The sequence below is a fragment of the Metopolophium dirhodum genome, chromosome 4 (genome assembly GCF_019925205.1).
Source record: "Metopolophium dirhodum isolate CAU chromosome 4, ASM1992520v1, whole genome shotgun sequence".
Lineage (NCBI taxonomy): Eukaryota > Metazoa > Arthropoda > Insecta > Hemiptera > Aphididae > Metopolophium > Metopolophium dirhodum.
The window spans coordinates 21820696-21835911 of NC_083563.1; the positions used below are offsets into that span (position 1 = coordinate 21820696).

A 15216-nucleotide genomic window follows, 5' to 3' on the forward strand; every position below is an offset into this window, starting at 1 on the left:
ACTATGTTTAGTTTTTTTCAGTTCTATATTAACCATATGTTAACCACAAACCGGGGTATATGAATTTCTACAGATACATTCATATTGAAACGTACCTATATTAATTTGATTTTTAGATCATCGATGGCGCAACTTGACAATCAGAAAGTATATTAAAATGTGTACAATTTGTTTTTGTAAGACTCAAATCAAATTATAAAATCAACACTTGATCAAAAATGAATGACGATATTTACTATGGTATTGATAATGATAGTAACAAAAATAATTAATATTTTAGATTGATCTTGTAATTGAAGTTCAATACTAATAAATTGTTGAACTGCACGTCTAGGTCAAGGACTGTCATTATGATTATTGTTATTGTTATTACCTACTTATTATTATTAGGTATATCTGATTAGACATAATAATAGACGGCGTATAATTAATACATTGATGTAGGTATTATTTAATGTTTGGTATAAAATATAGGCCGATTGTTCGGGATTATAAAATAAATAAAGCGTTGCATAAAATAATATTTTAAGCGGCATAATAAAATATATTATAGAATAGATTGTTTTTCCAAACAACGGTTTCATTTTCAAAATACTCTCATTAAGGCGGTTAGCCAATCCAATATATTAGGTCCGAACACAACATTATATTAATACATTATAATGTGACAATACTAAATGCCGCAGGTGGTTCGCAATATAATATTCATACACGAACTATACCATACCGCTGTTTAGTAATGTTCCTTTCATTAATATTCGTTATAATAATAACAAGTAATTAATTTTTATTATTTTAATATTATAATGTAATATAGTTTACGTAGCACATATTATAGTTTTATAATAACACCAATGACCAATGTTTGGTACCACCAGTCACCACCACCACCACCACCGTGCACGGTGTAAATAGTAAATACATACCCACTACATATTATAGTCTCGCGGCGCAATGGTAGGTAGGTATATGATAATGATAAATAATATTATTTTAATAATGAAAAGTACTTCTACCTATATAATCGTTATTAAATAATCGCCGCGGCCGAATATATTATATTATATTATATAGTGGGAGGCTGAAAAAAAGAGAATGGTGTCCGGATGAAAGTAAAACGGCGGTTATAGTAAGGAACCGCACGAGCGCAAGACGTACTATTTTGACAGAAACGGACTGCCAACGTGCTCAACCGGACCGCTCTTGTCAGTCAGTCAACAGTACGTCGTCTTCCTGTCCGTAACACGAGAACACGGACCGAAATCTCAACGTGAGTACCTATTTACCTATTTGTACCTATAGCGTGTCCCGTACAATTTACCTACACTTAACGTGTTCGTACATTACAGTCGTTTACTCGTTTATTATATTACCTGCACTTAGTTATAAAATGGCATGTGATGTGCCTTTACCTAGCTATTGTATTACTGTGGTTAGTCTGCGTTTGAATCACGCTCAAGTGGCTCGACTTCAACTGTTGGTATAAATGTATAATACCAACGATATTTTAGTGGACGCATCATGTCCACCATGAAAATCGGACGGAGCATCATAACGTTTTTATTTTAAATCTAAGACACTTCATTAAATAAATAAATACACAAAACATTTAATTTAATTCACGTATGGTAAATGCATCATGTTATTATTTCGAATATTAGATTTGTAAAGCAATCCAATTATGGTTTAAACAACTAAATCTTAAAAGTAAAATATTGAATTTTCTTTACATATTATTAACATTATGAAACAATTTTATTTAAACAATAATTTACAATATTGAGTAGGTAGGTAATTTAGTTTTTATAGAATATTCAACTCTAATTTATCCATTATAATATCTGGAGTCACGTGGGGGAAAAGTCGGTTGTTAGATTCACTACATATATTTTAATTTTTAATTATGTTGATACATTTTTTTCTATTATATATATTTATTATTTATTCTACAGATTATATTTGAATAAAAAAATGTTTTTTTCTCGGGATTAGAATTTTAAATAAAATTGTTTAAGTATAGTAATTTTGAGTTGACCATATAAATTTTACATTAACGTACTATTATAATTCATAATAACATTGTGAGATCGGAATATACATATACTGTTTAGTCACCTAGGTAGAGTCACCTATTCGAGACAAATTTCGTTCACGTAGTATTTAGTTACAAAATATAATAATTAATAATAATAATATTATCTATTTTCAAATTATGCGAAAAGTATATTATTATATGCCTATACGAAATTACTTTTTTATAAGTTCTACAGATACCTACTATATTCGTGATGTTTCATGAATTTGAATGTATAAAGAAAAACATAGTTCAAAAGATCCTAATGAAATAAGACATTCATATTTTAAAAATAACATATTGATAATAATCATATTTTTTATAAGTGAACATTAATTTGTAATAATTGTATAAGTATTTTAAGTATATATCCACTGGACACTTAAACTAGGTACCTAATATAGTACCTATACTATATTTACACTAGTACATTTTAATTTCTGCTATATATTGAGATGAATATTTTTCAAGATTAGGAACTTTTCACAGAGAATAGCTAAAAAATACTTGATAATGATTATATGTGTAGAAAGCAATTAATGCATTATACTATGTTACTAAACGAGACTTAAAATGATTAAAAATTGCAACAATTACGAGAATGAGAGTTATCGAATGAACATTTTTTTGTGGTTTCTAATTTTTTAATAAACTACGAAAATTTAAAACAAGTTACAATGGAAGCTTATTGCTTAACTTGGTAAGCATTTTATCTACTATCGGTATTAAATGTTATTGGTTAAGATAGGTACATTTTTTTTATGAAACCTTTTTTTTAATCATGCAGGTATGATATTTTTAATTATTCTACCCAATGTAGGTAGGTAATAGTATGCATGTACGATACTAATGAGTAATATTGTCATTTATTTAAGCATCATAATAATATAAATATTTAAAATTTTAATTTTTGAAAATAATATTTTTCTGTTTTTCTATCTATATTGTGTTGTATACTTAATGTTTGAAATTATAGTCAACTAGTTATATGATTTTATTTTAAATTAATTAAAATGTACAAATACACTAAACATTTTATAATACTTTTATAATATTTTATATAAGTCTAAATGTGTTTTTAAAGAACACTAAACACAATTAACTTCGAGTAAAAAAAAAATGTATTCTAATTCTTAACATGGTTTCTACATTAATTATAGTATCCTAACAGATTATAAATAACGGTTTACCTATTTAAAAACTATTTATGAAATTGAACCTTCTAATTATAGTTTAAAAACGCGAGTTTTGTTGCTTTTTATTTGTTTTCAAGTTTTTTGATTCGATTATGTAACATAATATATTCAAATTCAATGTTGTAGACTAAAAACTAGTATTCGTGTTCTAATATGATATTATATTATGTTACGTGTGATGTAATTAAATAATTTTTCTTAATTTTTTTAATGGATATAATGCAACACTTTCTCTAACGACGTAGTACAAACATGACCACAACCTTGATATGATGTTGACAATTTAAAAGAAAACAGAGCAGACTAATCTAACCAATGATTTTCCACATAAATATTGTAAGAACAATTAATAGACATTATTGTATGCATCATTTGTTGTTTTTAAACCACATTCTTTCAAACTCTCACTGCAACATGCCATTGATTTTTTTAATTGTTTCCTTTCCGTCGCGCCTACAAGAATAATGTGCCTACTTGGTTGGAGCTCACATCTATATTAGAATATATTTAAGAAATCACACTTCGAGCCATCGGTTTCCTCAATCGAACGAAAATACAACGCGCATCGTTAAACATTACACGTATAAAATGTCGTTAACGTGAACAAAACGGTTGATTTTCGTCCCAACATTCTCTCTTACAGAGTCAATTAATTTTACAATTTTTATTTCACTTCTCCGTACAAAACATGCCACTGCAATATTATAAATAATAATATATTATATGTTAACCTGTATTTGTGTTGATTGATTGATGTACATATTACCGCTCGTGAGTGTCTAATTGAGTTATGTCCATGTCTTCGACGATGGTTGCAAAACTTCACATCATCGGATGAAATATACAATCATCATGTATCGTAAATACCATCATCGGAGCTTCTGCATGTGTACCTATATGCATGAATCATGAATGTATTAGTATAGTATGTGCCATGGCTATAGATCGTGACTATAGGGTTCGCTCGTATATATATTATATATAGGTAAGTAGGTACCTACATAGCCGATGTCAATTTTATTATATAACAGTTTTCTCATGCCCCAACGATGACCCACAAAATGAGAAAAAAATTGCTCATCGAGTGAAATTGAAACTCGTTAACCGCAGCTCGGCTCGCATTTGTCGTCGTCCCGCATAGAACGGAATCACACCTCATTACATTAATACTTAAACTGCAAGTGCAATGAGACGATCGCCAGACGGCAAAGGGTTTTTATAGGGCGAATCATAGGCGTAATCTAGTGTAAATTCTTGGGGGGGGGGGGCAGTCTGTGGTAAAACTAAAAATCTATAATATAAAATGACGCACTAATGCCCACTCGGTTAAATATCTGAGGGGCTGAGAGAGCAGTTCCCCCCCTTGCTCCTCGCCAGATTACGTCTATGAGGCGAACTTAACGTATACCTATAGTAATGATGTATGTACAACGCCTGTTGTACGTGTTTTTGATATTATTTTCGACCATAAGTCGCATAAACGCGTAGATCACACAAGCGATTTTTATTTCCGTAGCGAATCACTGCCGCGGCAGAGAAAGCACGTTATATATTGTTATCAAGATTAACGAAAACAAAACAAAAAATAACGTCATGCAGATGAAACGTAAGAGATATTGTATTTATATACATAGATAAAACGATGTTATTTTCCCATCGGATACACGCGTGGAATCTCTAAATCACTCGTATCATAATGTAACATAATATAATTCGAGAAAACGTTACCCGTTGTTTGATTAAGTATTTTCGTCGAATTTTGCAGTCTCAGAAGTGATCGCGTCGTTAGCACCGATTTTTAGAGACTGCGAAATTAAAAGAAAAAAATCATCGTTAAACTCCATTCGTCATAGTTCTGTTTGTTTTTTTTCTATGCAACCATTTTTGGCAAGCGTATTTATATTTACACCTACCTAACGAAGAACGGAACAATCGTAATACAATGTACGCATTGTCTGCCATTTTTTCGATAACGTCAAATAGCAGGCTGGTATACCTACGATATATATCTATAATATATGATTTAATACGTATATATAATATATTATGTGCAGCAACGTTATGTCGTTATAATTTTGTCGTCAAATCTCGTTTGTCACTGCGTGCTGTTTACCAGCCGTTATGGAATAAGACGAGTTTTGTATAGTATGTATAATATTATTTTGTATGATATGTAATGCTCGTATATTGTAAGAATGTATATTTAACTAGGCACTATAAAATGCAATTTTATGGCCCGAAATCGCCTTTCAAAATACAAATTACATAATATAATTCTACATCGTTTGCCATAGTTAAACTATGCATTATTTTCTCAACACACAAAATCTAGGAAAACGTGACTAAAAAAAGATTCTCGAAGGATTATTATGATGTGTGCGAGAACGTCGAAAACATAATATATGTAATTTCTATATAATCATGTGCAATTTCAATTATTTATTTATCTTTAAATTAAATTATATTTTATTTCGTTACTAAGAAGTTAAGCTGTTTTTAAAATATACTTTGAAACGAAATTGTTTTGAATATTTAATGTTGGATATTAAATACTAATAATATATATATTGTGGGGCAAGGGCGGAAATTGCCTTACTGCACGAGCCACGCATATCTACTATTTTTTGTCACGCCATTACCACCTCCGAAATCGCGTCTATCGGTATTACAGTAATCAATAATGAACTGTTCTTGCCTTTATCGGTAGGTAGGTAGGTACCTACTTACATGGATTCATCCAAACTGTTTCATATTACAACACGTGTGTGACCGATCAATACGTTCATATACATTTAATCTGATCTGGACAGTAACTATTTTCCACCCACCCGGTGGAAAAAAGTATAATCATTTTTTTACTGACCCTTGGACGAAAAACATTATTTTTCATCGCTTAAATTTTTGCACAATTTTCGACGCATTTTCGTGTTAGCGCGACAAAAAATAGATTTCAAATAACATAGTTATTTGAAAAATCATAAATGAATACTTAACATATATTGTGTGCGCTTATTATTGTAATATTGCTTAACCATCAATAATAAGTTTTTTAATTTTATACCATAATAATATTTGTAAGTACAATGGTATCTTAATGTATAATGATATTCTACGGCCTATAATACGCTCTATAGGAACTAATGTATAAAATAAGAATACATTTCTAAATATTATAAACTGGTTTAAAACATAATTTAATTATAATAAAATGATTGTTATATTAATGATACCTACGTATATTAATTTAGATTCAAAACAGGTGTAGGTGATGTAGGTGTATAGCCTATATACTCGGATGTTGATACAATTAACGCTATAGTATATAATATATATAGAATATAGATAACTACGTGTCCATACGTTTAGGGTGTTCGGAGTAAGCAAAAATTCCTTCTTTATATATATTTTTCGTTTTTTTTTTTCCGTTACGTTGTACACGGGATATAATGGTTGGATCCAAATTCCAAAATAATCCTGTAACCCAAACGACATTAAAATAAGCTTATCGGAAAACGCCGCTAAGAAATACGCGCGCACGACACGCGGTGCATAAAATTCAAAAGGGCAGGTCACGTTTGGTATTTCGTCGTCCCGTATTATATAGAATGGCATGGTTATGACCGCGTATCCCCGAGATTGGCGAGATTTATGTGCGCCATGCAAATAATCTGTTGAATAATTTTACTTTAAGCTACCTACCTATATAGTACGTTTAAAACGTGATTCGACCGTATAATTTTCATTCGCTGGTTATATATTCGCGCGTCGTAGTGCATGCTATTATTATATACGAATCGCGAACGTGGCGTATATGCCGGTACTGTATACCTACGCCAGTGCAGTGATGGAGATACGATATTTCTTCCAGAGGGGGTATGTTTTATATGTTTTATTATGTGTAATTCATAAATAACTATAAATGTAGGTATCCTAATAATTAAAATAATAATATCATAATAATATGATTTCAATTTTTCAGGTTTAATACCCTTATTTTTTCTGGGGTTGTATTTTTAGTTGATGATCTATTCACATGCTTACGCATTGTTTCAACTTTTTTTTAATTATCGATTTTTCTTTAAACATTTAACAAAATAATTTAGAATTTTTTTAGTATATTTAAAAATTAAATAATTTTTCTCTAACCTAAACGCGATAATGTGATATTGTAATAGTCAAATAATAGGGAAACACAACAAAAATATGAACTCGAATTTTATCAATAATTTTGAATTTTTATTATAGACGTATTAGCCACTAGCTAGAGTTAAATGCTTATTACATGATTATAGATTTACAAACAACTATCGTGAAAATTTTGACAATTTTGACGACCACCCAATTATAATTATGATACGCCATATCATTATATTATATAAGAACACGCGGGTTACAGGTCTTAAAGTCGTATTAGCATACTTCACGTTGCGTTTTGATTTACCATTTTAGTACAATAAAACAGAAAATTTCAGGATAAAGCAACTTATGTCACTGTTGCAGTCCTATTATATAGGAAGGTACCTACATTAAAGTATTATACAATATATTATATATTATTATGTAATATTATAATAATATATAATATATGGGTGGTACGGATATATTTGACTGTATTATATAATATTTTGAGACCAGGTGCGTGCACAGAAGGAGGAGGAGGAGAAGGAGGTGTTAAACACGTATAGATTGATTCCAACTTCATATAGGTAGCTAATTCTACAAAGTATCGCGTGACAATATTAAATGAATTAAATTCATGTAATTTACACTACGGATTTAGATAGTCAGTGATTTACAATCATTATAATATAATAAGATAAGACCAATGAGGGGGAAGATCTTTATCCTAGTGGAGTGATAAAGTGACGTCATATGATCACCTTACACTCATATAATAATGTCCTTAAGTCGTATAACTCACCGCTGTAGGATACGACTGTTGCAGCATGCTCTGCCAGCGATCAAGGTATTGGTCTTAGTAATTACAGATGTATAACTAATTAAGATAATTTCCATCAGTTGAGTTAAAATAGTTGTTTATTGAAATAAGACACAAGTTTAAATGTAATGGTAAAATATATATAGTCATGTGAGGTGAAGGTTCTCAGAACTCGGTGACTATGGTACATCTGCGCATAATATACTGTGCTTCCAACTCCCTTATAAGTTATATCATCTAGTGTTTTTTCCCCATATTTCCTAGACTGATCTACAATTCTCCAACGCGTCCTGGTTGGTGTGATTCGCACGTGCAAACTGCGGATTTCTAAACCAGAAATCCTAATTTGACGGGTATTCGTCTCGTCCATAAGTGTGATTTAGATAGGTCCCGGATTTGCATTCTACGTTCAACCACTAAGCCTAAAATCGTGCTATATAACAATGTTCTTACCGGCGAGGAAAAATCATTGGCTGTCATTCTAATCGTAATTTGTATCGTGAAACAAACATAGATATTTAAGTTCCTGTATATAGTAATACACTAATACGTTTGGTCAAATCCGTGAGTCCGAAAGACGGGACATATACTGCGGACCATAATATTAAGAGGTCATGGAGGTCATAAATAAATAAATTACCTATGCGTTACCTATTACCATTAAATCGTCGACGTTACACAAATGCTCGTTTTGTTTTTCCTCAGAATATGAAGACCGCTCCGGTATTGTGCGTGGCAGCTTTCGCGCTGGTGCTGCAGGCCATGTGCGCGACCGCAGCCGGCGGTGAACGCCAGCAACAGCAACAGTTACCGCTGTTCTTCCAAGCGGGCCGACCGTTCAACGCGCCCGGCGCCCCGTTGCCCAAATTCGTGGGAATCGCGGGCAACCAGCCGCCGCAGGCGTTCCGCACGGTACCACCGCAGGTGGACGAGGAACAGGAGGACGAGGAACAACGCAACGACGACGAACCGCACCAGCGCAACGTGCTCGCTCCCACACCGCTGCCGTTCAGACCACAACCGACGCCACAGGTACCGTAGTATATATACACAATATTATAATATTATTATACTGATTGCTTATAAGTATGTTTAGTTCTTAATACTTACTAGTTACTATTTTATAATATATTATAATGTATAACACATGTATAGATTATATACTGCAATCAGAACTCGGAGGTACCTACACAGGTGCGGGCACGTTACCGTCAAACTATAGATAAAGACCACCACCAGATTCCTCTAAACAGTCTAAACCAAATTTTTACATCTCCCACCACCACAATCCATACTTAAATTTGGTAGTGTAATATATTTTGTCATATACAAATTTTGGATAAAATGTGTGCCACCGCTGCCGATGTGTTACCCCATAATATTACCTAGGCATATATATGCCTATATGTTTTATACCTTTCGAGACTTTCTAGACTTCGCAGCGTGGCATCAAATCAGCTATTACCACGTACGGTACATATAGGTACATTACATGTGGTTTAATTATATAGGTAGTTACTGCGCTGCAGACGAAGCCTATATGAAACAGCGGCCTTGTCGTGTCGTCGTAGTTATTATTCGACAAATCCATTTTTGAGCACAGCGCAATGAACTTAATTATAACATCATTTGAACTGCAATACACATATAATAATTAGCTTAATTCTTTCGAATGACGTGGAAAAACTACGCGTCACAAGGTTGCGCTCGTTAGCATTTTACTGCACAATATTATATGGGACGCAAGTCGACCCGAGTCGACCCACAAGTTTCTGAATGTACCAAACCAAACGTGGTTTCGCAACGCAGTTACTTTTAAATTTTAATGCAATCTAATAATATTATAATGTGCACCGCGTACGAAAAAAGACGTAAATCGTATACACTTACGATTATCGATTGGTCCGAATCGTAAATATACAATAATATTATTAACCATCGTGTGTTTTGTAACATGACGTTTGCAGTTCAGTCAATTCCGCGCTTCTCCGTCGCCGTCCCCGCAGACCTTGCAGCCGATCCGCATCAACAGGCCAACCGAAACTCCAATCAGAAGACCACAGCCTCCTTCGCCATCGCAGTTCAAATCGTTGTCCAGCCAACCGTTGTCGGTAAGTCGCACACGTTTTATGTCCATACGGTTCATCTGACTGGTGACTGATGGAGACTATATTATTTAACGTTTAACATATAATATTTTAATATTATTTAAATAACGTCTTATTTTTAATACGTAACGATATTCGGGATACAATTTATATGTAAACATTGTTCACCTTAAAACATTTCATGCCGGTTATTGTCCCTATACTGATAATATTTTTATGTGAGTATATCGCGCGAGCTCTCTAAACTGATGTCTAATCTGTGAATTGACCAAGATCTATCATAATAATCCGGTTCGAAATGTCCAAATGCTTAAACTTTTTAGTATTTACGGCTAGTATCAATATTCAATACTAAGTTCATAAAGTTTAGAACTATTACAATATTTATGTTTCATTTTATTTTTCTCATATCGATTTTATATTGCATGTACATAAATATTTACACGCTTCGAAATCAAACGAATCAACTTGAAAATTTAAATTCCCTATAAAAATAATATATAGCAATGCGTTCAAAACTCAAAAACATGAATGAGCGGGTTTTCTGCAAACCGTGCAAAGATTATGCACATAAGCGCCAAACCGCCCGGAAAACCACGATTTAATGATTGTGCGGAAAACATAGGTAATGTAACAGTGCAGCCAGTTGTTTTTAAAACAAAGTCTATATAGTATTATTACGGTCGTCCTCCGCTAAGATTTTGATGGAACGGCGGCGGTCGCGGTGATATACCTCTACTGATTTCAATACCGTTTTTCCTCAATATATAGGTACCTATATTGTATCGTACAAACCATTCTAGCGTAAAGTGAATCGGTGTTTGAATAACTACCACGCGTCCATTATATTTGCAACGAAAATCGACATTCCCGAAAATATTTTTAATGATATAATACTGTTTATGACGTTGTTATTATGTCACCCGAGCCTGACGCATTTCCAGTGGACACCGTGCCTAAATCCGTGTTACAATGTATATTATAACGTCATCAATAGCCTAAACAATAACAACAACAACACGAATGATAATATATATATATATATATTATCGACTGTATAGTACTATTATGGTGTATACGATATATCACTAAGCAACGGGTTTTTATTTTATTGATTACAATGCGATTCGTTCAGCAATAAATAATATTGTATATGTTTGTGTTGAATAATGTGAAACGGCGAAGAGTTAACATAATATCTGAATACATATACTATTATAATGTGGGGTATAACAACTATTTTTAAATAGCATGTTCTTACGCAACACGTTGAATTCCATCGCAACTCATTGTAATATAATATACATAATATAATATAATATGTTTATTTAAAAAATTCGTATTATTATAAGTATTTTATATTATTCATACAACTGAGTCACATAGTTAAATTTGTGTGTATAGGTACCTAACCTAACCTATAATAATCGATCCACATCATTCCTCAAGGCACTATAATTAGAAAAGAGCATGTGATAATTAAATAGAAATAAGTCACCAATATTGTATTAACTTTTTTTTTTCTCTTCAAAACTATATATGTAATTTTATAAACCTCAAAAGCTAATGGCCTATGCTGCCGAAGCTATAATGTACAATAAAAAAAAAAATATAATAATAATCGATCGCTCTAGAGAGATATTAATAATATAATATATACATATATACTATATTAATTACGCAGGCAACATTGTTTTCCCGGTAAATAAGAAATTTCACGACTCTTTCTACTAGCGACGATCATAACTAAGAAGTAATAATAATATTATATGGGAACAATATTATTTTATTTCATTATTTTTGTTTAGCGATCACACGGCGCGCAATATAGGCAATATTGGTTCTTCTGTGTGTTGGATATTCAAACATGTATTACTTTATTTTCGGAACTCTTTTAATCTGTAATAGATATGATAATGCATAATAATATTAATTGATGCTATGAATGTTGATTGGATATATTGATTTGAAAAATATTTTTTTTTATTATACTATATTATGGATACTATATAGTATATACTATAGTGTCTAGTATAATATATTATACAAGTATCTGGCCTATTACCATAAAACATAATTTATATATTTTTACAGGAAGAAGCCCAGGAATTAGAAGAAGAAAAAGAAGAACCCGACCGTCTTACCCAACTGTTGCCCCAGTCTAAATTCACATGCGGTGGTAAAAAAACCGGTTATTACGCTGACGATGGTCTGGACTGCGAAGTGTTCCATTACTGTCAAGACAGTGCTAGACACTCTTGGATATGCCCGGAAGGTTTCGTTTTCCACCAGGTGAGTTATATATCAAGACCTAAAGTTTATTTCAATTTAATTATATAATTTATTATTTCCATTAACTTTTACTTAAAACAAATATAATTAAGCCTGTGTTTTTGGTCCGTAGGTGCATCTGATCTGCATGCCACCGAGCAGTGAGAACATTTGCAAACAGTCGACGCAGTACCATTTCGTCAACGACTTCTTGTACAGGCCGGTGAACACGGAGGAAGCCAACTCCCGACCGAACGTGACACTCAGGTACGGAGACCGTTACTACCCGGGTAGCAGTTTCGAGGCGGACGAGGAATACGACCGCGAGGAGGAGGCGCCATCGCAGAGACCGCAACAGTTCAGACAGCAGCCGGTCCTCAGACAGCGCATTCAACAGCAACAGCCCCAGCCCACCCAACAGCACGTTCTGTCTACCCCACGCCCGGTGCAATTGCAGCAACAGCAACAACTCCAACATCAGCAACAGCCACAGCAACAGTTCGCCCGACAACCATCCCCCAACCAAGTGTTCCACACGTCCGAGGAGATCAACATACCGTTGCAGCAGAGGCGACCAGTAGTGTTGCAGCCGCAGCGACCCAGCTTCCAACAGCAACAGCAACAGCTCCAGCAGCAACAGCAACAGCAAAACGACTTTGATTTCAGGAGGAAGTAGACGTGACCGACAGTTATAGATGTTTCGATAGGTATATCACCGATGAAAAGCGTCCGTGTCCATATACATATTATGTATAATGTATATCGTTTACATAATAGATTAAAAAAAATAATATTTATAATTTTTTTTTTAGTAACACTAGAGCGAGTCACACTCTATTGTACATATATATTATATTGTTAGGTTAAAATCAACGCGAAATCATTTGATGATAGGACTTGTATTATGATATTGAAGGAGAGCAATGGATAGGATTCATCATTATTAGCATCACTACAGTTTGCGAATAACTATAATACGACAACACGCAACATCTTTTATTTCAAATTCATATTATGATCATAAATATATTATATCGATCGAATACCTATACTGCACATAACCTGTACTTAAATGATCAAACTTCAATACCTCTACGACGTGTATACTGTATGCGTAGGTACCTATATTGGAAAACACGATGGAATACATACTGTTACTAGGAGTTTTTATTTTTAAACTGACGACTCCATTTTATCAACTAATTTTTAAAAGTGCACTCCACAATTTGTAAAATTAATTCGGAAATTGTCACAATTTCTGCACTTCAGTAAATAAATGATATATAAAAATATTACATATTGAAAAAATTAAATACCTACTTTCGACTAAAAGTTTATTATAATAATATAATATATTTATATATCATAAATTGATATTTAAAAAAAAAATATGTTTTCTCTTTTTTACATGCTCTGCAAATGCCATTATGCAAAAATAATTATGTACTTATCAACTGTTTATTTTTAATTATTTCATTGTATTTTTTATTATGCTAGCTATATTGCTATTTAAAAACTTTAGTTTATACATTTTAAATTGTGTGTTATTTAATAATTAATGTTTAAAGTACCGATACATATCATAAAAGCTGGACAATTGATATGTCATAGAAAACTTGTATGTAGTCCAGATTCAAACGTTCTTGAAGTTATTTTTAATGAACTAGAAGTATTTGTTCGATTTGATTCATTTAATTATTGCATATTTTAGTTTATACTTAATGTAATTTAACTAAATATGTATACAAAAAATTTAATTTACAGAATCTTTTAAATTGCTTTATGCTGCCAATATTGCTTTTATAATACAAATGTAATCATATAAATTATAAATTATATGATAATTTTATTGTGTTTTATAATTTTATTAAATATTATGTTAACGTTAATAAAACGTTTGTGATTTAAAGAAGAAGAAATGTTATAATTTTGTACAAATATTAAATTCCATTTACAACCCTTCTGTCTATAATATAGGAACAATAGGTATACACTATATACTATCAAGATATATCTGTATAGAGAACTTATAAAGTGTATTTCACCATTTATGCACTTACTATTTGGAATTTGGATACTTACATTTTGAGTAAGCTCTATTAAGCGTATACCTATTCGTATGGCACTAAATGGCCACTGGCCAGTAGGCAGTAAATATAAAGTTGACTTAACAAACTTTAGGAATTAGAATAAAATATTCATACCTACATATTATATTATTTTCAATTCCTATACATTCTCATAATCTCGGCCAATGATATAATATCATAAATTAAATTTCAAAACGATATGAAAATTATTTGATTTAAAAAAGTAACTATCTACTGTGATTTAGACACTAACATTACGATGCGATGCGTCCTACCATTGATTATAAATACTATAATACTAAATACTATTAATAATCAATGGTCCTACTATCTAAAGGTAAGATTATTATCTATGAAACTTCATAGGCTTATTATAATATTTTAATTTTAAAGCGAGTTATGAGTATTTTAAAATTGTAAATTGTTTGTTTTTCTTAAAATACTCATAACTCACTTTAAAATTAAAATATAATAAAAAGCCCAAGAGGTTGCCTAGATGATAATAATAATAATAATAAGAATCTTACCTTTAGATTTT

The 15216-nt window shown here is 31.9% G+C and overlaps 1 protein-coding gene across 1 annotated transcript; it reads left to right on the forward strand.

Moving 5' to 3' along the window:
• The first annotated feature begins 1110 nt into the window (after positions 1 to 1110).
• LOC132943094 (myb-like protein Q) lies at positions 1111 to 14507 on the forward strand. The gene is made up of 5 exons (XM_061011899.1): positions 1111 to 1270; positions 8915 to 9241; positions 10177 to 10320; positions 12412 to 12609; positions 12722 to 14507. The coding sequence occupies exons 2-5, from the start codon at positions 8918 to 8920 to the stop codon at positions 13262 to 13264; spliced, it is 1209 nt and encodes a 402-aa protein (XP_060867882.1). The 5' UTR covers positions 1111 to 1270; positions 8915 to 8917; the 3' UTR covers positions 13265 to 14507.
• The last annotated feature ends 709 nt before the right edge of the window (positions 14508 to 15216 follow it).